General features: G+C 46.5%; 1 protein-coding gene across 6 annotated transcripts in view; it reads right to left on the reverse strand.

Moving 5' to 3' along the window:
- The window catches only part of MEGF11 (multiple EGF like domains 11), a 255,429-nt gene that overhangs the window by 4,969 nt on the left and 227,195 nt on the right, over positions 1 to 23,265 (reverse strand). For 3 of the 6 annotated variants that reach the window (XM_015873314.2, XM_015873315.2, XM_015873317.2), the window contains 7 exons: positions 21,973 to 22,101; positions 21,144 to 21,272; positions 18,960 to 19,088; positions 18,589 to 18,822; positions 12,644 to 12,762; positions 7,212 to 7,278; positions 2,755 to 2,811 (listed from right to left, as the gene is read on the reverse strand). In XM_015873314.2, coding sequence (XP_015728800.1) covers positions 2,755 to 2,811; positions 7,212 to 7,278; positions 12,644 to 12,762; positions 18,589 to 18,822; positions 18,960 to 19,088; positions 21,144 to 21,272; positions 21,973 to 22,101 — 864 coding nt within the window. The remainder of the gene's footprint in view (positions 1 to 2,754; positions 2,812 to 7,211; positions 7,279 to 12,643; positions 12,763 to 18,588; positions 18,823 to 18,959; positions 19,089 to 21,143; positions 21,273 to 21,972; positions 22,102 to 23,265) is intronic. The other 3 variants (XM_015873316.2, XM_015873320.2, XM_015873318.2) reach the window with 2 other exon arrangements.

Here is a 23,265-nt window from a genome sequence, read left to right on the forward strand (position 1 = left end):
TTAGGGTAAAAATACCTGTACTATATGCACTGGTCCCCACTCTTCAGTCCCTGCTGGGAAAGCTGTGCATGGAAGAACCACACACTTCCCACAGCAAACAGCCATGAGCTCCCCGAGGCGGTGCAGGCACCACCAGGACTCAGCCCAGGTATGTGATCTGGTTCCACCCAGCTCAGCTACTTTTATCTTCCTGAGCCAGAAGTGACCCTGCAGTACTGACACCGCTGCTACATCCCATGCAGACGGGACCAGCAAAACATCACGGGCTCACTGCAGTCACTTGGGCAGTCCCGAGATCTGCCTTTTCCCATAGGCAGTGCTGCCATGAACCAATGCCTGCTGACGTAAGTGGGAGCTCTGTGTCCACCCAGGGATTAGGCCCTCTGCTCAGATACAATATAATTTACAGAGCACATTGGGTAACACGCTATACACCAGGGAGCCATTAGCCCACAGGACATCGTGCACAAGATTGCAAGGGATTTAACTCTGAAGGATGTGGCAGCCTCTGACTTACTTGGCTATTGAGGTAATCTGGGGATAATTAAAGAGTCTGGCATCACTTGTCAGATCTCATTTCATGAATTAATTTAACTCATCTCAAACGTACTGAGCCATCCCCAATCCAGCTGCCCCAGGGCCATGCATAGTGCTGGGCTCTGCTGTGCCCACACCATCCCCAGCTCAGCACCCTGCCTGCTGCAGGGGGAGGGGGCTCCTTTGGTTCTCAGGTCCCATCTTTGGGTTTCCTGCATAACGATCAGACACCTTTCAAGGTGGTTTTATTTTCATCACTGGAGATTCAGCATCTACTTGTCTATCCCATAGACCCGTTTACTCAGTTCTGCTCTGAACATCCTCTGGCATAATAATGACAAGCTTCATACCTACTTTCATCTTCAAAGTGCTAAGAACATATGATGTACACAGGTAAAACACGCTCTCCTACTATTTAATCACATTCACAGCTGCTTCCATTTCCCTGGCTAACCTCACTGCTGCCAGGACAGCAATGCAGAGAAAGCTCTGCTTTGCTCTGGGTGAGCATGACACAGCTGCATTCCCATACAAGCAAACGACCCACACTAAGTGATGCCCTGAGCCTCTCCGTGCATCAGTGATCCTAACTGCTGGGGTTCCACTGGGAATCACACCAAGGGAACTTACTCCCTTAAGATGCCAGTGCCTGAGGTCACATTACCCCACCAGTGCATCCGCATTTATGATAAAATAAATGACTGAAAAGGGCTCAGCTGTAAAGAACAGCTGGAAATGGTAACACCGGGCCCACAGCACACACAGGGAAGAAACTGCTCTCAAAATGCAGTGACAGCCCAGCTGCTGTCACACCATGGCACCAGGCACAGGGTGGGCACAGCGACTCCCGGCCCTTTGCTGCCCTGAGGGGTCCCCACGCTGTGCCTGCCCTGCTGCCCTCAGAGCCCATCGGCCTTTCTGACACAGCTTCTGGTCCAGAGTTCTGAGTTCAATAAGGAGACAGACATGGAAAGAAAACGGCTCAGATCCTGGATGATAAACACAGTTTGTCACAGTAGAAATTAATTTCACAGCTCACTCCCGCTGTACTTTCCTCTGTCCCATGGATACATCCCCTCTGTGTCACTGTGCCCCGGGTGGGAAGTCTGACAGTGTTTCGAGCACCTTTCTAACCTCCTAAATACAGTCATTTAGTTCAAATTAATCTTGAAATCAATAGCCCCATGTAAAAAGAAAACTATGCTATCAAAATTATCCTTTTCTCGGAAGTAGCTGAAATGAGTGAACTGAGCTGGATATACACGTATAACCCTCTTAATATTTTAAATTTAGCTTTATCAAGAAAGACTTGACCACAGAGCAATTCAGTGTATTGTAAGGCCCCATTCTACCAAATATTACATCACCTTATTTTCTAGAGAGCATCCCCAAGGTGCTCAGTGCTCCCAGGCTGGGCTGTCATTGTCCATCACTGCCTGCACCAGCTCTGTATTCAGCAGCACCGCTATCAATACAGATACAGGCTCTGCCCTGTGGCAGCTCAGCCCCTTGGAGCAGTGAGCTGGGTCTGGCTGAGCCCAGCCGACAGCACTGGAATCAGGCAGCCAGGGCAGGACCCAACCTGAGGCACAGGGCAGGAGCCGAGGTGCTGGCAGCCCATGCTGTGCCAGGCACAGTTCACGCACAGCTGAATATTTTGAATGTAAATCTGAAGGACAACTGAAATCTAAAGTCACTGGGCCTTTCTACATGACTCACCCATGATCCCTTTTTAGAACAGCCCTAGAGTCAGAGCCCATTAATTGCTTCGTGCCAGTGTGACTGGTTAATGCACTGAGTGAGGTCTTTTCTCAGGCTCTGCTATAAATCTCTGCGAAGGCCACGTAGCAGGGTCAGCTGTTTCTCTAGACGGCTGAGAGCCTTATGGAGCTGCAGCCCAGCAGACCAACACAGCAGCCTGTCAGCAGGAATCCCTGTAGGGAGGCTGCTGGCTCCTAGAAGAGCTTCCCCTCCACCTGCACGTCCTGTCCCCGCTGCAAACCCACCTTGTTTCCTATGCTGCTTTGCCAGGGCAGGAGCCCCCATCCTGGCAAAGACTCACATCCATAACTCAGATCCCAGGCAGCCACACGTGGGCAATTGCTCTGCCCCTCTCTGCCTCTGCACGGCCGCTCGCCCAGGTCTCCTATCTCACCTCTTCTACGATACCCTTCTCAAACTCTTTGCCAGGGTGGCTGCAGGCTCTGGATACCATACCTTTGAAGCTTTTTTCCATTATGTATGTGTTCTGACGTCTATCCATCCCACAAGCACCTGCATAAAAATGATATATAATGGAAAAGAAATAAATATTTATGTAAATTGGATTGCTTTGACTACTGAGCAGCATATAGTCTTTCTTCTAAATTGTACATCAAGGCCCTCGTTTAGGGAGGCTCTTAAGCACATCCTCAGCACTAAGCACGCACTCAGCTGCAGCGGGGATTCTCTGCATGCCTAAAATTATGCATATGCTTAAGAGCTTCTCTGGAGACAGGGCCTTCCTGAAACAGGGCACTGCTCATTACCAAGAACTGCTATCCATCAGGAGCACAGGAAAAAAACCCCATATATTCATTACTGAAACACTACGTTAGATGGATAAAGGGAGCCTAAAAGAAAGTCTTTCAAACCTGAGCCTGCAAGTCACGTTGCATTACTCTGTGCCTAATTTTTGGCTTACTTTTACTTGTACAATACGTTATTTAATTCACAGTCTGAGACTCTAAGCTGAATGCCATCTTTCTATATTATTTTATATGCCTTTGGTTATAAATTTGTATGGTTTAACATCAGCTGTGACAACAGTCTTGAAGCGACAACAGCAGCCTGAAAATGCAGAACCAAGTGGAGAGCTGAAAGCAAAGACTTCTGCCTTACGTGATTCCACAAGAACTTGTTGCTGCTTGCAGAGGTAGAAGGGGATGGGAACCTTCTCTGTTTTCACGACTGACATTTATCCTCAGCATCCATCAGTTCAAAGGAAAAGCTAATGTAAGCCCTTTAATTCTTTTTAACCAGAGTCTGGTATTCCTCACTGACTAGCAAAACCAACACAGATTTGGTTGCCTTTGTGGCTGATAGAATCCCAGTCAAGCAATTCAGTTATGCTGGTAAGAGCCCTCCAAGCAGCGTGTCCCACAGGTCTCCTGTTAGCTGTCCTTGAGGGATTAATGGGAAGATACCCATGGTTAGAGCAAGGACCGTGCAGGCTGTGACTTATTCACTCCGTGTCGAGAACCACCCGATCTGAGCATCCTTATGAGATCTTTATGGACACTTTTCCTTTGCAACCACCCAGATATTGACAGATGGAGCCTCAGGGCTGTGCTGAGGAAGCAGCAGCACGGTGCTGCACTGGGATGGCTGCAGGACCCCGCCAGCCCTTCTTGGCTTCTTCCCTTTACATCTGCCTGTAATCATCGCTCATACTTCGTGTAACCCATCTTCGTGCACTCCCTGCATTCTTCAAGTGAACGATGAATACATTTTGTAAATCACAGGGGTAATGAATGTGGAAAAGACCTAAACGAACAAGGAATCTGCAATGTAGGAAGGTTTAGGATTAAGTCTGAAGCTGAACTGTGTGCTGGGCTGAAATCAGAGCCCTGTCTGGAAATGTTTTTCCACACCTCTCAGCTCAGAGAAAATGCAAAGTCAGCCCTGAATCAGATGTTGTGGCTTTGGTCCTTAGGATACATGCAGCTTCAGTCACTTCAGATGTGCAGCAAATCACACGTTCAGTGTCTGCACTGAGGGCTTCTGTTAAAAAACAACACAAAAACCATTTCTGTCCACTGCCCATTGCATCCAACACAAGAGCTAATGAGCATAACAACCTCTTCTAAGCCCGGGAGGTGTTTTAAGACTTGACTTGCTTGGAATAGGAGCTGGAAGCTGGACTCCTCATTTGCTTAATGCAGACTGGACTCTGGCAAGAGGAGATTAATTGTAGGGCAAATAATTCCAGTTCTGCAACAAGAGACAGCAAAGAGAAAATGCAGACGAGCCGCTCCTTGAAACTTGTAGGACTGGACTGCATTCAACAGCAACAACACAAAGCAGAGGTGACAGAGCTGCCTCTCCTTGGCACCACTGAGTCTCCCAGCACTGAGCTCTAAGCACACATCCATGAGAGCTGTGGGCACACAGTGAGTTAGGTCAGAAATGTGCTCATCACAAGACTCCGGCTCCACTTAACTGATAAAATTATCTCTCTGAAAAAGCCTGACAAGCTGATATTTGAAGCTCATTAACAAATGTGCCAGCAGTAAAAACACAGACTTTGGTCTGCTCCTCACATCTCCTGCCTGTAGAGGATGCAAGTCTGGCGAGTGAGGCTCTGCACAACTGAGACAGAACTGCAGACTGATGGGATCCACTGATAGGGATGTGCAGCGGATATATCTGTACAAATGTACACTTATGCATAGCATATATGCATAGACTTGCATATGCATACAAAGACTCCTGTTTCTCTACGTAGTTCGTTGCCTGTTGTGCTCTGTTGCTATCACAAGAAAACACAGAATGACTTAGGAGCAGCACTGGGTCCTCAGTTGCTCCTTTGGCCCCATGACCACTCACAACTCTCTCTCTCTTTTCCTCTGCAAATGAAATCTCAGGGGATGACCCCTCGTTCAGCAAAGGCTGAACTGCACAATCAGAAGGTATTTTCCAGAGCTGTAAAACTGCAGCCTATGAGATGGAAGAGAGCAAAGAGGGGTTAATTAAAGCACCCCCGTCCTCTTCACCTGTGTGATTGCCCTACACAGGCAAACAAAAAGCACACAGCACTTCTGGAGAGCATTCCTTTGGTCCTCTTACACACAGATATAGAAGCATTGCTTGGAAATGAGGCATTACATTGCACAGCACACAGAAAAGAGCACAACAGCACCTCTCAGCTGCTGCTGCACCAACACAGTTCCTTCCTGGCTTCTCCTGAGCAAGGCAGCAATTCCTCTTTGGGAGCAGCAGCTTCTCCTGCTCTCCCTGAGATACGAGATCAAAGCGAAGCCCAAGGTTGGATCCAGCATGGTACTGAGAAGCAAAGTTTTCCCCATCAGTGCAGTCTCTGAGTCCTTACATGCAGCACAAGCACAGCCACGTCCTTTGGAAAGTGATTGTACAAGGGAGCCCAAAATACAGGAGCTGTCATCCTGGGCTGCTCGGGGCTGCACCCAGATCTAAGCACAGTGCTTGATCAGAAATGCATTTCAGAGGTAAAAACAAAAACACCATTTTAACCAATTTCAGCAATGCACAACGCCTGCCTGCTATTCCAACATGTGGTCTGGAGCATCTGTGCAGTAAAAGCTGAAGGAGGGATGAGGTTTTGGTACATCCACACATGATGTGGCTTAAGGCTGCCAAGATCTCCTATTTGGCTTCATTAGGCTTCTCTTATATTAGGAGCTAGAGAAGCAGAATATAAGTTTTTCCGCTCTCATCTGAAAATTGCAGACGTTTCTATTGCACAGAAGCAACAGCACGAGATGAAAATGCATTATTTTACAGTTTCATGCCAAACTGGTTTTGTTGTGAACAAGAACTCAATGCTATGAAATGCAACATAAGCAAACTTTGATACTGAAAGGGGAAAATAATCTATCAATTAATGGAAAACAGACTTTTTGTGTCAAGAAAAAAATAAAATGGAAGAAAGTACATGAAAATAACGTATCTGGGTAGCAAAAAGCCATGGGGAAAAAAAAATGTGACTTTTTTTGCTGGCAAACACTTAACTGTTTATCACCTCTATGCTGTTATTACTGCAGGAGCATTTAGCATCGCATCTGCTAGTGGAAAAGCACAGGGATGTAGGCCAAACGTAGCACTCAGTGCAGGACACAGCAAGATAAAGATAAATAAAGCCAGAGAGGAAAGCGGGAAGATGGCAAAAGGAAAAGTGACTGGAGGAGCACGTGGAAGTCCTCATCACCCCCAGCTCTCCATGCTACAAACAGATAAACACAGCAGCGGTTCTGCAGACTATTAGAAAACATTCACAGCTGATAGCGATGGAAAAGGTTTTGCACTGGAGCTCAACAGCTTTGTGATTTTCCCGATGCTCTTTGGGCAGAGCACCGACATGATGTGATGAACTGATGTGAATGCCTCTGTCCTGTGAGCTGAGATAGCTGGCCTTAAAAACCCTGTAATACCATTTAAACCTGCATTTTCCCCTTATACTGTGCATTCCCAGTAAGATACTAGCAATCAGTAAAGGAGAGGGCAAGTGGTTTTTGCTTAAGACAAACTAAACTTCAAGGGTTCAGACAGGAAAACAAACATCATTGAAGGCACTGCCTTTAGATATGTTTTGGGGTAAGAGTCGCTGAAATCCCTGTTCAAAAGGGAGGGTCGGGAGAGCAAAGTCAGACAGGGCAATTGGACTTCACTCCTTAAAAACACATTTATAGAGCAGGTAGGCAGCAATTCAACCTGGGAAGGGAGATGAGAGTGAATATCGACTCTGCTTTCCCAATCCATGGTTTGTGGTAAAGAGAACAACATTCAAATCTCAGTTTTTCAGTACTGGCAATTCCAGTATTGAAATAAAGACAACACCAGTATCTCTCATTACTGTCAATGTCCTCACAAACGGCTGATTGGGTTCGGTGTTGCTCTGAAGCCAACTACAATGATTAAATGGTTTAAAAATTACTGACCTAGTTCATTCAGATAGCTGTAGGGTCTCCAGTCTGCAGTTTCTCTGTCAAGGGTTTTGTTACTCAGCTGTTCAAAAAGTATGATAATGAGTTAATGCTGAAATCAACACACAGTTCCCACCCAAGACTGATGTCACAAATCTAAACGGGAGATGGATGTTGTTCAGATCCTTATCTGTATGAAGTTCAACAGTTGCTCACGAGCATTAGGGAAAATCACAAAGGAAAGTCACTTCAGCAGGCAGTGATCACAGCATGCTGGAAAACACGGGGCCTCCTCCAGGAGCCACAAATCACACAGCTACCTGTGCACATGGAGTGACATGCGGGTGGCCCCAGAACAACAGATGGATGCACCAAACCACCAACACAAGCATGCAGACAGGCACTGGGACTGTAATACGTCTGTGTACCCAGTTACAAGAGAAAACAGCGAGCAGATTCCTCTCAATTCAAGGAAAATAACAGTGGCACAACGTGTGCCCAGCTGGCAGCCAGGCAGGATGGGCACAGCGAGGCGGTGCTGGCTGCAGGAGCTGCTGCAGGGCTCGGGATGTGTCAGTGCAGCCTCAATTTTCCTGCAGGAGTCTCACTTGAGTTCATACTTAAACACAGTGCTGAGGGCTGTAGGGTGCCTGAGTGATGGGGATTCTGTGCAGTGAGTGCTCCTGTGGGACCTCTGCAAGAGCACAGCGCTTTGGGTCATGCAAATCCCAGTAATGAGGGATTGCAAACCCCTGCAGCTGCTGAAGCTGCCGTGCTCCACCTCAAAACCTTTCCCTTGAAAGCCACCCTGTGAAACTGCAGCTCAGGAAGTGTCAATTCAAGGGCAGATCCCAGCCCTCTTCTGAAGGGCCGAAGTCACAAAGCCCTCATTGCTCTCCACAGCACTTCATTTTCCCTGATCTCTCAGGAATTTCTGCTTAGCTTTCATACCGGGCTTTAAGACCTGGGACAAAAAAAGTCCACTGATGTGTTGATATCTACAGTGAGATGCAATCCCAGCCTGCACTGAGCACCCACAGCCACCCCCAGAGCAAACATCACCCCCTGCACAGCCCTGTCTGCAGCCACCCCAGTGCAGGGTGATGTGATTTATCCTGCTGTCAGCCCCAGGATTTAGGCAGTGATATGCTGAGGACCTCCCAATAAGCTCCTCTATCAGTGCTGAGGGGCACCAGGACCAGCAGGCCCTGCTGAACCACACATCTGTCTGTGAGGTTTTGCTGAGGATGAGCCTGTAAAGCTCTGCAGCCTCTCTTTTATCACCAGGGAAAAAGCATCTGCAAATGCCCCGCTCACACCATGCGCAATATGCACCAAGTTGTGTGGGCAAAGCAGAAACCACTACAGGGACACAGGAGACAGCATGGGCAGATGGTGTGAACGCACACAGAGTGTGCTGGGTCTCTGTATGAGCAATGCACAGTGAGCTGGGAGCTATGTGAAACCATTGCAGAAATCAGTTTCATTGTCTGGAAAGCACGTAGCTGTCATTTGGGAAGCACGTAACTGCGCTGCAGGTGGGCTGCCATGCAGCCAGGACAAACCTTCAGGACACACAACGGGGTGAATACACCAACCACACACACAAAGGCAGATACCCCCCAGCCCACAGGTCACAGCAGAACCCTCTGACCTCACATCGAACAGCCCAGTACAGTAACCTGCAGCACTGCTGGTGTGCAATCACTGCCTGTAACAGCAGCCCAACCCCACTCCTGGTGCCTCCCCAGTGAGAATAAGGAACACAGCCAGGAAGGCACAGACAGCAGCAGAGCACAGGGCAGGAAGCAGCACTGCCAGCCCTGTGTTTGGATGCTGTGAAGCCCTCAGCCACAGAGCCCACAGCTTTCCCTCTGCATTTGGAAACTTGCAGCAATCACATGAATGCCGACTTTCATTCCAGCTGCACCACTTAGATCACATTTATTAAAGCCTTCCAGTTGCTATTAAAAGCCTTGTTTGCACAGGGTTTATAAATCAGCTCACAAACCCAGAATTTGGCATGAAGAGCTATGGGCTAGAATTGATTTTTTTTAATGAAATGATCTGGGGACACTTCTAAGTTTTTCAGAATGCGGTAATTATGAAGAAATGTGATTATAGCCGCCTCTTTGTGCTCCTATCAGTTCTTAGCACACTATAATTTGCTAACATTTTTTCCCAAGATGGAAGAGACTTCAATTTGTGAACCAAAATTACTTTCCTAGAGAAAAAAAAAAAAAAAAAGACAAAACCATTTCATAGTAAATTTGCCCACTAAAAACCCAAGCATATTACTTTAGCAACTTGGTTAAAACTATCTCATACCTTGCAAATCTTCCCTTAGAATAACAAGATACTCACAGGAGCAAAGCAGAGCTGCTGTCTGTGCCTCAGAGCTGGATGGGTCACAGGGAGGAGCTGAGCACAGCTCGTCCATGCTCAGGTTTTCTAAGGAATCTACAGTAATTAAGCAACTAAGTGCTGGCACTGACTCCATGGAACCCTCCCAGGAAGCAGCTGGTGAGTGCTTCCCATCAGCTGCAGCTGCCCCAATGCAGGTGTCCGCATTTCTCAGCTTCAGATGGTCCTTTCCAGCACTGTGCTTGCACTCTTCTTTCCCTGGGTGGGTTTCAGTCAGAGCTGTTTTGCATTGCTTTTGGCGGCTGAGTTCATTACCAGTTGGGTGATAACATAAGTCCATTTCCAGTGACCTCTGTTTTGCTGTTTCTAATTTTATGGGAAGTCTTTGGTAGAGTGTAGAACTTCCTTTAATAGATCTGAATCTGCTGGCTTTAAGCATTCTGCTCTGGACATCTAAATGCAATTGGTTTTTAGGATGTCTGTGGAAACCAGCAGCACCTGAGCTCTGGCTGCAATGTTATTCTCAGTGGGTAGGGAGCAAGGGTGGAATTAAGGGCTCTGTGAAGCACTGAGGTAAGCATGCCCCATCTGCTCTTGGCACAGCTGTGCAGCAGCATCATGCTCCATAGGGAGGAGTTGTTTTTGTCCCCACACGCTTTAGCAGCATTTTGCAGAAGTGAACCTCCCCTGGTGCAACTTAAGGCCCTTTTACCTCTTGTCCTGTCTGCACTGGGATGCAGGAACCTCTCCTCCTCCTCAGGCCATGACACAGCCCAGACCCTGACCATGTGTTAGGGAAGAGCTTTTGATCACTGGGCACCTGAGTCTGGCTGCCTTTCACTGCAGAGATCCTGGCACATAATTACTTAGATAACACATCAAGCTTCATTTTAACAGGTTTCTTTGTCCTCCTAGCTTTACTGGGAAGCTGTTCCAAAATCTCACTGATCTGATGTTAGAAATCTCACTCCCAACCTCGATGCATTCATGGACAGTTGATCCACATTTGTTCTTGTGCCAACTCTGCTATCTAACTTAAATAGCTCTTCTCCCTCCTACTGTTTACCCCGATGTATTTATAGATGGCAATCACACTCCCTCTCAGCATTCATTTTGCTAGATAAAAGAAGTCTCTCTTCATATGCTCCCCCTTATCCTCCCACCTGCTTTCGCCTGCATGTGTTCCAGCACAATCACTCCCCTGCATGCACTAGGAGGACTCCAACACCTCTGTGCTGCTTGTCTCAGCAGCTTTAAGTTTTACTGTAAGGACATGGGCAGCATCCCAAGCAGTGGCCAACAGCCTGCCTGGCAGAGGGGAAATGGAGGTGAGACCCTCCCAGCCTAGAAGGGCTGTGCAGGGTGCCCTCCTGCCTTGCTGAGCTGGGCAGGGCAGTAGGATGGAAAGCAGAAGGGTGGTCCTGAGAGCACAGCCAGGACTCTGCCTCAGCACTTCACAGGATTCCTCTGCCATTTTTTGTTGTCATTTTGCATCTGTGCTGGTTCCCACGTGACCTCAAGCTGGCACAGGAAAGAAATGAATCTTCCAAGTACAACTTGTGCGCATTTCCCTGCAGAAAGTGGAAATGGCACCAGACAAACTGATTAGGAAATGAAACTCGTTACTGCAGCCATTAGGGGCTTTATATGCTCTTTTGTCTTACTTGGCTGGAGAACAGCAAGACAGGAGCTGCATATTTTTGGCCATCCCCAGCTACTCAGCACTGCAAAGCTTTCTCATGAATAAGTTAGATGCTGGGGGACATAAAGGAAAAGTCAGGCCATACATTTCGATAAGTGCCCTAAAAATACCAGACCCATTTTTTCCCTTCTTTTTCAATGCCAGGACAACCTGCTGATCAACTACAAGAGGCAGCACTGCTGCAAGGCAGGCAGCTTTCACACTTGTCCAGATGCACCACTGGGTTTCATACCTCTTTGGCAGCTAAATGTATGAAGTTGCTGTGTGATCAGACAGTGCTGCAGGCTGGGAAATCGAGGTAGGTGTTCGCTTTGACCTTCTCCAACCTCACTGATATTAGTGCAGTAGGATTGGTGGTCCAACTCCACACTCACGGTGTTCATCCTCAATCTGACATCATGAGCACTCCCAACTTGGGAGCAGAACTGCACAATGTGAGGGGACCATCCACCTCAGAAAACATATTTACACACCTGTCCAACCTTTCCTCTGCAAAATCTCTAGAGCCAGGTTTGTTATTACAGTTTAATGAGATTGTTTTGTTAGAACCAAGAAATGTCCAACAGGAGCACAAGTGGAAATATTTTTGCATGCCCTGTTTCATTACATGGTGTCTTTGTGGCACCAGTTTTGTTCTCGTGGCTTCCCAGTGACCAGAGCTACGTTTGGATGAAACCAATGCAGCCAGCAAGGACCGTCATTTGTAAAGCTGGCAGCCCTAATGAAACCAATAGCATTTCTTCCTTCTTCTGCTCCCTATCCTTTGCCCCACCTTGGTTTATGAAGACTCCAATGGAAGAGCTGCCTTACTATTTACCACATCTCAGTCTAATGCTGAAGGGGTGAATTCAGTGTAGTCCAGGAGAGGTCCCATGGAATCAATAGCAACACGCATTGATCTCCTCCTGGATGTCTGAGATTTCCAATCTGAAGAGATCTGCTGAGAGCATGAAGGGACGGCACAGCTCTGAGCACCCTGGATGAAAGCACTGCTCACCCCCAGCACTTTCCTGCATCTGTCTTTGTGCCAACAACAAATTCGTGTGTCTGCTGATTTGGGAAACAACGATTTATCCAAGTTAGACTCCTGACTTAATGCTTCATTGATTTACTTTCATTATATTAATGAAGAATCACAATCATCTGCTTCTTTATCTTTTCTGAGATGCAAACATGGCCTATAGTTGCTTAGGCAGCAAGGCTTATTGACCATGGGCTGATGCTCCTGTCACAGGGTGCAGAGATTACACAGACACACACAGGGCAGGCAGACCCTGCTGTGTCCATCGGAGCCACCGTGTCAGGATCCAGCAGTCATTGCTTTGCCTTATTTCCTTGAACTGATAAGAACAGCGCTGCAGTGGGGTGGGATCATATCTACCTTACTGGAGCTGTTCCCATCCAGATTACGGGGAAAGAAGCGTGAAGTCACACCGCACGAGAGAGTGTGGTAGCTTGGGTTGGAAAAGCAATGCACACTGCTGCTACCTTGAGATACATCTGGGAAGAAAACAATCATCACAGAAGCTGTAACGACCCTTCGGAAACTGAAAACACACGAGAGACAATGGAGTTGATAAACCCAATGAGTGCCCTGTCAGCGCAGTGTGCTATATGGCATCTCCTGCAGACCATGGGGTGAAGTGTTGGAGGGTTAGCATCAAAGGTAAGACAAAAAAGCAACATCACCATTTGGCACAGTGTTGTCCTTCTGAAGAACTGAACGAAAGAAACAAGGATTCCTGACAATCCGCCTGTGCTGTGGGGAAGGGAAGAAATGCAAAGCTCAGCAAGCAGATGGCTTACAGCAGTTTCTTCCCTGGTTTAAGCACATGTAGGAGCCACTGGTGATAATAACCCTTTTAGTTATGAAATGGACCTTTTTGTTCCAGGGTGTTAAAATCAAGGTGCTACAGCGGTACCAGGAAGTCAGAAACACTTTCTGTAGCTTATTGTGCAAACACACAGACCTCCTCATCTACTTCCTTTCTTTAACTCAGCAACACGTTTACCAAACAAAGCAGTTTACCAGGAAACACATCGTATCTCCATGGGAGGTTCTAAGGAAAACATCACTGCCAGGCAGGCTTCAGAGTGACAACAAATGGACACGCATTGCAAAGCTGTGCCAGAAGGAGGAGTGAAAAACCCAAATAACTCATAAACCATGTCATCAGCACGCCCTGTAAGAAGGAAACACGCGGGTTAGTTGTAAGGAGCAGGGCTCGGATGGCAGGAGGGAGGTCAGCCCCAGCAAGGTGTGCAGAAGCAGCTGCCCATGGAGCTGGTGGGGCAAGGCGCTGCCTGCAGGAGCCGCCTCCTCCTCTGATTCAGATCCTGCATTCCTGTGGCTGGGCACTTCGCTCTGCTGACACCTGGTGGAGATCTCGGCTTAATTTACTGCCAAACATCCCGTTTCAAATAAGAGGTTTTAGCTGCAGGGTGTCTATTACATAAGTGCAGTGGCACAAAGCTGGAGGAGGAACCTCCACGTGAAGTGTGCAAACCTGACCCAGCATCTTCTTTCTGCTGGAACATGCAGTGTAATTTCTGAGGTTGCTGCAGAACCTTTTGGTCCAGTTGTATTGAGGACATTGCCAGCAAAGGCTCTCAGATCAGCACGCGCTTCCAGGACTCGAGCATTTTCATGCAGCTTCTTTCAGCTTGACACCAATTACCTCCTGCCCAGTGCAGCAGCTGGGGAGATGAGGCAGCCTGCCAGGGCTCCACCGCCTCCCTCAGCTATAACTGTGTGGTATTTGCAATAGAGTTACACACAAAAGGTTGCTGCAGGGGTCTGCAAATGAGGGCTGTGTCTGGGACCAAACACATCTGCTCATACAGCCTTCAGCTTTCCCATGAGGCGCTGACTGCTCACCGGGGAGCACAGCTCCAACCCACCTTTTTCTGCTCTGCAGGTGAGTGTTCGTGCCCGAGCTCTCAGCGCTGCCTTCCCCTTCCCTTATCTGCTGTGCCCTCTCAGCTGCAAGGATCAGCCTGAAGAGAAGGTCCGGCTCACTTCTCTGCTGCCAGATAAGAGGTGCACGCTGACACTGCCGAGGCAGCTGCTGCCTTACAAATTCACACCCAGCTTATCTGGCCATAGAGCTTGTGCACCCAAAATGAGCTGAAGGAAAAGCAGGCTGCCCTGCTACTTAGCACTGTGCTGAATTAATGAATCTGGGCTCGTACACAAGTCTGCATCACCAGAAATCTTGTCTTCCTTCATTGGATGCAGCCCCATATACTCAGAATTACTCCTTCTACACAGTTCCATTTGGCTGATACTTAAGTACCCACACAGGTTGATTTACCTTGATAGCACAGTCCATTTTCTACACATTTATTCATGAAGCTGTTACGACCGCTGCCTGAAAATACATCAAATTCAAATCTAATGCTATCCCAGGAAAAAAAAAGAAGAAAGAAAAAACCTCCTCCCAAAGATGAGAATTTCTTTCTGCTCTGAACAGCACATAGACTTAAATAGCTAAAAAGAAACAAAAAAAAAGCCAACAATTTAAATTAAAACAAAGCAAAAACAGCTCCAAAAGGTTATGTCAATGTTAGCAGGGAGAGATCTGTCCTGTGCAGGGCCCCATGAAGGCAAAGCCTGCTGTGAGCCCTGGCTGTGCAGTGCTGGAAGGCACAGATCTGGATGGGAGCCAGAATGCTCCATCCCTTGAAGGACTGTGAGCCACGGCTGTGCGGGGACACAAAGAGCAACGATCCACATCCTGCAGCAGGAGGACAGGGGGGCATGGAAACAAGGAGTGAGCGCTCTGCAGTAGATAGAACAACAGAGAGCTCAAGCTGCAAAATGGCACTGATTTCTTCTTCCTCCCAGTTGGTTTTTTTGCATGGATCTCCTCCACTCACAGGGAGTGTCAGTGTGGCGGCTGAAGGCTCAGGATGCTGTATTTGTATTGAGCTTTGCTTAGCTTTTGTCTGTCAGCATTGGATTCTCCCCTGTCATAAAGCCTGTTATGACTGAGAACAACTCCAGTGTCCCTTCAGCCCATAGCATTGCCTCTGAGCAAGTCCTGATAAGAAATCTCTGCTGCTCTCCAGCACTGCTGCATCATTTTCCCTTCTGTCCCTGTGTCCTTGAGTTAACGATCCATGCTTTAAAATCCTCTGTTGGACGCAATATATTGCTCCCATGCTGGGAGTGCTGTTTTGCTTTCAGGCTTATGGGGGACAGTCTGCTCTTAGATCCACATGCTGTGGGTCAGCTTTCCAATGTGGGCGCTTCTCCTTCCCACCAAGTTGCTTTAAGTGAGTTCTGCTGCCACACCCTTCATCCCCAAACACTGAACAGTCAGAGGGCTGCCCGGGGTTTCTCCTTTCCTATAATCTCCCTCAAATAGACCCCAAACATCCTGCAGACACAAGTTACTGATTACACCCCCAGGAGCTGCTGATCTGTACATGTGATTCTCTATGACGATGACACCACCACTCACACAGCAGCAATGGTGGACCAGGGTAACCACAGACCCGTGCAGGGCTGGATTCTGCAGTCACTGCTCAGGAGGAATTTGGGCCAAAGTCCATAGATTTGCAAAAGATTATATTCACTGCATGAGTGCATCCGCAGAGAATTCATTCCGTCCTTAACGCACACACAAGACTCCAGGCAAAAACCTCTGATACCTCCATGCAATGCTGCTACTCTCCTTCAGTGTCCTCTGCAATGCACACATGCATGTGCACGCTCACACACACATGTTGCTCTTGCCATCCAGCCACGCTATGGGTCTCCATTTCTTATCTGTGATCTTGTCTCAGTTTTCATCTGATTTTCTGCTCTATGGAAGTGTTAGGCTGAAAACAGCACCAGCAAAGCCAAAGCTGGGAGGGTGCCTGACGAAAAGGGAGTTTTTGTAGAGCCACTGGAGCAGTGTCAGGATTGGGCAAGGAGTTTGTGCAGAATTTGTACATTTCCTCCTGAAAGATGAAAACTTGAAGCAATGCTGACACCTGTAGACACGTTATAATGAGATGGAGATGCAGAATGATTTCTAACTTCTTGGTCTTCCTCTGCACAAGACACAGCAGTTTGTCATCAATTCCTGCCTCCCCCATGGCTGACTCCACTCAGCTGCAGCTTCCTGAGAGACAAAGTTTCTATTGCATGCAGCAACAGACTGCACAGAGACAAATGGGAAGGCACAGACTCAGCAAACCCATCACTGTATGTGATGAACACAATGGAAACAGTACCAGTTTCCTTCTAGAGAACCCGACACTTCAGCTCTTTCACAAACTGAGCTGATACAGAGCAGTAAAGCCACAAGAGCAAGAATTAAATGCACTGCTGTGCCCGGAGACCAGAAGAGATCCCAGGTTTGGTGGAGCTGTAGGATGTGATCCTGCAGACATTTGTGAGACATCCAGGAATTCATCCATCCCCATAGTGTTCTCTGCTTAAGTGTCGTGTGACAGAAGGAACACCTTAAGGGAACGTGAAGGACATCATATAGGAGGTACAGCGCCTACAGAGGCATAACCAGCAAGGACTGTGCTGGGCTACCAGCAGCTTCAAAGGTTTGAAGCTGAGGAGGAAAGTTGTCTGTCTACCTTCACTCTGAAAGCTAAAAACATCCTTTCACAGCATTGCCTTCCTCCAGACTTCTTGCAGAGTGTGGCACTGGGATGCCATCAGATCAATTGGGAAATCTCCATTCATGGTAAAAATATGGGGAAAAAACAACACTGTCTGGAAGGAGAAGCTCAATTACTGCAGTCAGGAACTCCCAACCTCAGCAATACGTCTCATATGCAAACTTATAAGTTGTGCCTCTTCAACACGCCGGGTTACATATCCATGGACTAGGAGAGCTCACAAATATATTCTGTGGAACAGGCTCTGTAAATAAATGGATGAAGTGTCAAAGTGAACAAAATGGATGGTTGAAAAGTCCAGAACAATTTTCCGTGCCAGCAGCTGTGATCTGCTCTCTTGGAACTTGGAGCCCTGCTGCTGCTGAGATGTGCCACAGTTCTCTTTTGAACGTTCGTGGTCTGGCTCTTCAAATGATGGAGAAAGGACAAATTTCAGGCCAAATCATGCTGGCAACCAGCTAAGGATCAGATGAGCCTTCTCTGGCACTGTTTTCATAAATTTCTTACCCAAATGGGCAGCTTAGGCACAAGCCTGCACAGCTAACATTCAAAAACAAGGCAATGAGAGGAGGTCCAAGGCTGATTTTTCCTCTCCCGTCTTGTAGCTATGAGAGGAAGGAATGTTCCAGTATAAGCCCGAGTGATCTAAAAACGAGTTTAGGCAGCAGCGTTCAGCAGACAGTAACATCTGCTTGGTGCGAGAGCCTCATTTCAGGTGCACCCAGGGCATGGAGGCACACAATGCAGCCATGCCACTCCAGAGCAGCACAGAGGGCAAACCAGAGGCAAGAGGCTGGGCCTTGTGCATCCCGGCTAGAAAGCAGGAAGAAAAAGGCAATGCAGGGCTGAGAAAGCAAAGGCGCTGGGTCAACCTCTGCCTGCTTTTGGAGCTGGTATTTACCAGGACTTACAGCTCCAGCCCTGCAGATGTCCAAAGGGAGGTGCAGCAAAGAGCAGACAGAGGACAGCAAACCCTGAGCAGATCTTCACTGGGGACAGGTTGGAGGAAACAGGAAGGAGGTAAAGCTACCTCCTACCCAGCTTCCTACCTGAGACTGGCCATTGAGGAATGAAGAATGACAGCAATGAAGAGAAGATCACATCCTCCAAAGCTTAGCCAATCTGTTAAGATAAACTGATCTCCAGAGCAGCAACAGAAGATGGAAAAAAGCCAGAAAGAAATCAGTACCACTTCCTTTTTTTTTCCAGACTTAAAGAGCCTCCCCCTCCCTTGCTCCTGCTTTTATTGGCTCCTGGGAAGAATACTGACAGCAGCTGACTCAGCAACAGGGGCTGGTCTGCACCCAGAAGGGACAACAGATACAAGGGCTCAAATGAGAAACAGCAACACAGACAAAAGCAAAACCTTAATATTAACCCAGTCAACTCCTTTCCTCACCAAAAAGTCATCATAAGGTTTCACAGAAGAAAAATAGTACTTTATATATTCCATGCAGCATATTCCACATCTACGTCTATCCACTGTCTTGCAAATAATCTTTCATAAATAAAACAGCTTCGCCCAATTTTGAGTTGTATTTGCTTTCCTGTCTCTGCTAAGTGATCATGGTATTTAGGGCAAGAACAGAAGCACCATTAATTTTGATACTCGGTAGCATGTTATACATCACAGGAGCTTAATTTCCCCAACATACAGGAATACGAGGCAGTATTTGATTAACAGAAAAAGACCCTTACCAGAAAGTGAGTAATCTGTATTAGTCATCCTCATGGCTGGAGTGTAAGATACACTTGGCATGTCATGGCCCTTCTCCTTCTGTTTCCGTCGATACCACACAAACAGTGCCAGCAAGACCATAATAATTAGAAGGAGAATAATAATTCCAATGATTGCTCCCACTGAGTGCCTCTCTGATCCAAGAGCAGGACTAATTTTAGTATAGGGGTTTAATTCTTCCATCATAAGAGCCGCTGTTGAAAGTAATTCATAACACACTGTAAATTGAATCGCGCAATTCATTTTTGAGATTTTTAAGTAAGTACATCATTGTTAACAAAAACAAAACAAGGAGGGACAGAGAGATTTTACAGATAGAATTTCACTGTACCTTGATCACATCTGATTCCTTTGAAGCCCGGACTGCAGTAGCAAGTACCTGTGACATGGTCACATGTAGCATTATTCATGCACTCACAGAGTTGTTTGCAACCATAACCAAATGTTCCTGGTGAGCACTCTGGGGAGCCAAAGAAAAGATTGGAAAGAATCCTGACTTTCTGGAGGAAGAAGGTGAGATCCTCGCCATGGAAATTCAGCACAAAAGTCACCCTTGTTTCCCTGCGATACCTCCCCAGGGTTACACTGCTGCTTTAAGCAGGAGACAGATGTATTAGTACAGAATTTGTGGTATAATGTATGAAGCTGTGACTTTCCTTCCGGAAAAGCCATCCAAGACTTCTCAAGGATGAAACCAACAATACATGCACACTTGAAAAGCCCTGGTATATATGACAGGTGTAACGAATTTAACAGGGCATGATCTCAGAAGCTGCAGAAGACATCTTGGAAGAGCATAGCATACGCACATTCCTTCCCTGCAGAGACTGCAAACAGAAGTTTTAATGTACTTTCGTATGAACACAGCAGACTTTTACCAAACAAATCCTGCATGCTTTCATATTTATCCCCAATAGTGCTTGGAGACTAATCACATTGGAGATGGACTTAAAGAACTGAGCATCTGAGCCGTTCCATTTGCTCTGTTTCTGCACTAGGATTCCTAACACAGAAGGAAATTCTATCCTGTTTTTGTATTTCTATCATAGACAAAATGAGTGAATGTCCAACTGGGAAATGCATTCATACAATTACTACGATGGACCATTACAATAACTCGGATGTTTACACTTTGGCATTTCATCCGTAGTGTTGTGCAACTGCCCATTCAGTGGGATTATGAGAAGGAAGGAGTCTTAATACATAGATATTATACTCAATACTTATTACTTTTAAACAGTAGAAAAGCAAATAAGTGAATGCATTCGTTGTTTGGATAGAAAATAAAAGCTCAGGCTTGGTAGAGCGGTCAAATTAGAAACGTTTCTTGCATAAAACCTTCTGCTGTGATTCAGTTCTACTCCTAAACTTCATACTTTCCTATTTATTCACGGGTAAAGGCGCACACGAATTCAGTCAGCTGGCTGCTCACAGAATTACAGCGGTGCCGTCCGTAATCCCCACAAGCATGCAGATTTGAGCCTGAGACACACACTTGGATGAATATTAAGTACGAGCAAATGGAAAAGATGTTCATGAATTGAGTTATATGTCCTAATGTGCTCATAAAGATCTGTGTAGTAAGCTGCAGGGAAGCTCTGAGGTAGGCCTTTGACTTGCAAAGTTAGCAGGAATGTTTAATTGCATTACCTACTGCCAAAAAAAAAAGAAGAAAAAAATATATCTGTGGAATTAATGCTATGGTAAGGTGAGATAGATTTCACCCTGTATTTAGAATCCAAGTAAGTGCGTGAGAATTTTCTTTTGATTTACTGTACTGGACAAACAAGTAATTTTTCAACTGCAGTATATACAGTTTCCACGGCCCTAAATCTCTGTCCTTTAAAGAAGCCATTTGGCACAGTGTGCTAAATATGCCAGCAAGACGCTGACAACAATTACAGTAAGATATGCGAGTACCCTTGCAAGGTAATTGAAGTTCATTGTTAAACACTTGCTCAATACTCAAGCTAACTGCAGTCCTTCCAAAAATGACAAGCAGCTTTTGTTTCCTTGATCTGTTTTCAATGCACAGATGAATCTTTATTTGACCCACACCTATAGTGTAACAACTTTGTCAGGGAAACCTCAACATTCCTTGGAAGTCAGAGAGTGTAATGGCTCTTTTTGAACTCTTCTGTCTTCCTTCATGCCTGGGGAAACCTGATGCTGTTGTTCTCAGCAGTGTTACTAAGACATGATGCAGTTTGGGATTCCTATCGATAAGGCACAAGTGAAGTGGATTGGGAAGGCTGCCTCCACTCAGTGCTGGCTGTGAGACAAGCTTTGATCTCACCTAACTTCATGCTGGGAAAGGAAAGGCCCAATCTGCAGTGGATTCACCATGCTTTACTGCCCTAAAAGACCAGCTGGCTTTCCAGAGATGCCTTCTTTTCCCTGCAGATGACGCAAGGTGCCAGGGGCTGGAGGCTGACAGACCCACAGCCCATTTTTGCAAAGGATTCTGATCTCCCCCCCACAAGAAACGGGAAAATGAAGTCATGCTGCTACTTACTTTGCTCACACTGTTTGCCTGTGAATCCCGTCCTGCATGTGCACTGCCCAGTGACATGGTCACAGTCTGCTCCGTTCTGACACTGACAGACGTTGGCACAGTTTTTTCCATAGAAAGCAGCTGGGCAACCTTTCAGGAAGAAGAGTAAGGAAAGATGAAGAAATGAGCTGAAACACACAATCGAATGTGTTAACAGCACGAAATAAATGAGCCTATAAATCTATGGATTTTCAGCCTCTGTATATCTAATAACATGTATTTGATGATCTAAATGCAGAGCTACCATGGCAGCCAATTTTCTTGCAGTAGCGTTTCCCCTACAGAATTGCCTTTTAAGCACTTAAGAAGAATAAAAACTTCACGCAAACAAACAAACTACATTTTCAAGGAGTGAAAGAAGACAGCTGGACAGAAACTCTCTAAGAGGCTGGAGATCAGTTGGTTACTTGGAAATGTAAGAGCCCTCAGAAGGCTCACCAGAATGTGATCTCCTCTTTCATGCAGAGCTGATAGTTTTGCACTGGTGAGATGAGAAATCTCAGACATTTTCCTAAAGCAGACAATGGGCTTTATGAAACAGGGAAAAGGACCGTACAGATTCTGACAACAAATCAATAACCTAAATGGTCGGACCCTCATTTTTTTAGCATGCCAAGGGTATAAAAAGCCTCGAGAAGCTTCAGGACATTTTCCTTGGAGTGACAGGAATTCATCCACAAACATGAAGCAGGTGGTACAGCAGCAAGAGTGCAATACTTGGAAGAGACACGAGGTAGCAGCACATACTTTGACAGACTCCTTGACAAAATAGCACATCTGAAAGGCTTACGCTGTGTGCAGTAGAGCCCAGTCCAACCATGAGTACATCTGCATTCTCCATCGTAAGGGCTGCACATTGCTCCATTGTGGCAGTTGCATGAATGAAAGCAATCCGTGCCCCAGAAACCTGGGGGGCAAGCTAAGAAAATAAGAAACATTTATCAGCAGTGGTATGGCTTTAGTGCTGCGGGGGAACAACATTAAGGAGAGCCTGCAGGACAGCAGCAAAGGAAGAACGTCGCATGGTGGTTCTTGGCACTGCTGCAGCTATTCCCCCACCACGACTGGTTCTCCAATGCCAACAATTGCTCTGCAAACCCAGATTGCAAAGCTACAATCTCACCCATGCTGCCAAACTCCACATTTCTTCTCCATGTAGGTCTGCTCTGTGAGCACCGAGTGCCCCCGCAATGGGGCTGAGTGCTCCAGCAGCGCTCCCTGCCTCACTGGCACTATTTCTGAAGACAGTTCAGGGTTTTAAGATATGGAGGTAATTTAATTTTCTTTTTGATATTCAGAAATTCCTGCATAATAAAGCACAGCCATTCGTGGTTTACTTTTGCTATGCAATCAACTGCTAAAATTACCACATTCATTTGAAGCGCGGAGCACTGCTCAAATTATGTAAAAGTGTAAGGGAAACTTCTTTCAGTACAAATTCCCATCCACAAAATCAGATTGCTTTTGTTGATGGGGCCAATATTAAATTAAAACCTCCAGGTCTGTTATATATTTCTACAAGTACAATATTAATACATTTTCAAAAGTTATTGTAAGCCTCCCTCCAAAACTGAATGCAGTAAGTTACAGTCATTAGTGCCAGACCGAAAGATCCAAAATGATGATAACCCTTCAATATAACAACTCTATTTTTGCTTTAAAAAGCACTTTCCATTGCTTCCTATTAAAGGCATGAATTAATAAGGCACGGTTCCCAGGAAACCTGAAAGTAGAGAAACGGTGCCTATTTCCACACATGCCATTGGCTGCCATTCTACCGATAAATGCAAGTTTCTGGCATATGACACACACAACCAAAGCCAGAATGAATAGCAAAAAAAAACCTGTCGTGACGTAAATCAAACAAAAGGTCGCCGAACTCACACAATGTACAGCTGAACAGGATTTGGCCTGAAGTGTTCGTGCTATAAGCAACCAGAAATACTTTTGAAAAGGCTTTGTAAGTTAGAGCTGTGGGGTCTGCGTGTGTCTCCAGAACTGGCTCCGGAGCCAGAGCTAAAATTGTCCCTTTTGTGGCTCCATCTCTCGGTCATCCCAGGTTAGCTGCTGCGAGGGAGGATCA

The sequence above is a fragment of the Coturnix japonica genome, chromosome 10, assembly GCF_001577835.2.
Source record: "Coturnix japonica isolate 7356 chromosome 10, Coturnix japonica 2.1, whole genome shotgun sequence".
In the NCBI taxonomy this organism is placed as follows: Eukaryota; Metazoa; Chordata; class Aves; order Galliformes; family Phasianidae; genus Coturnix; species Coturnix japonica.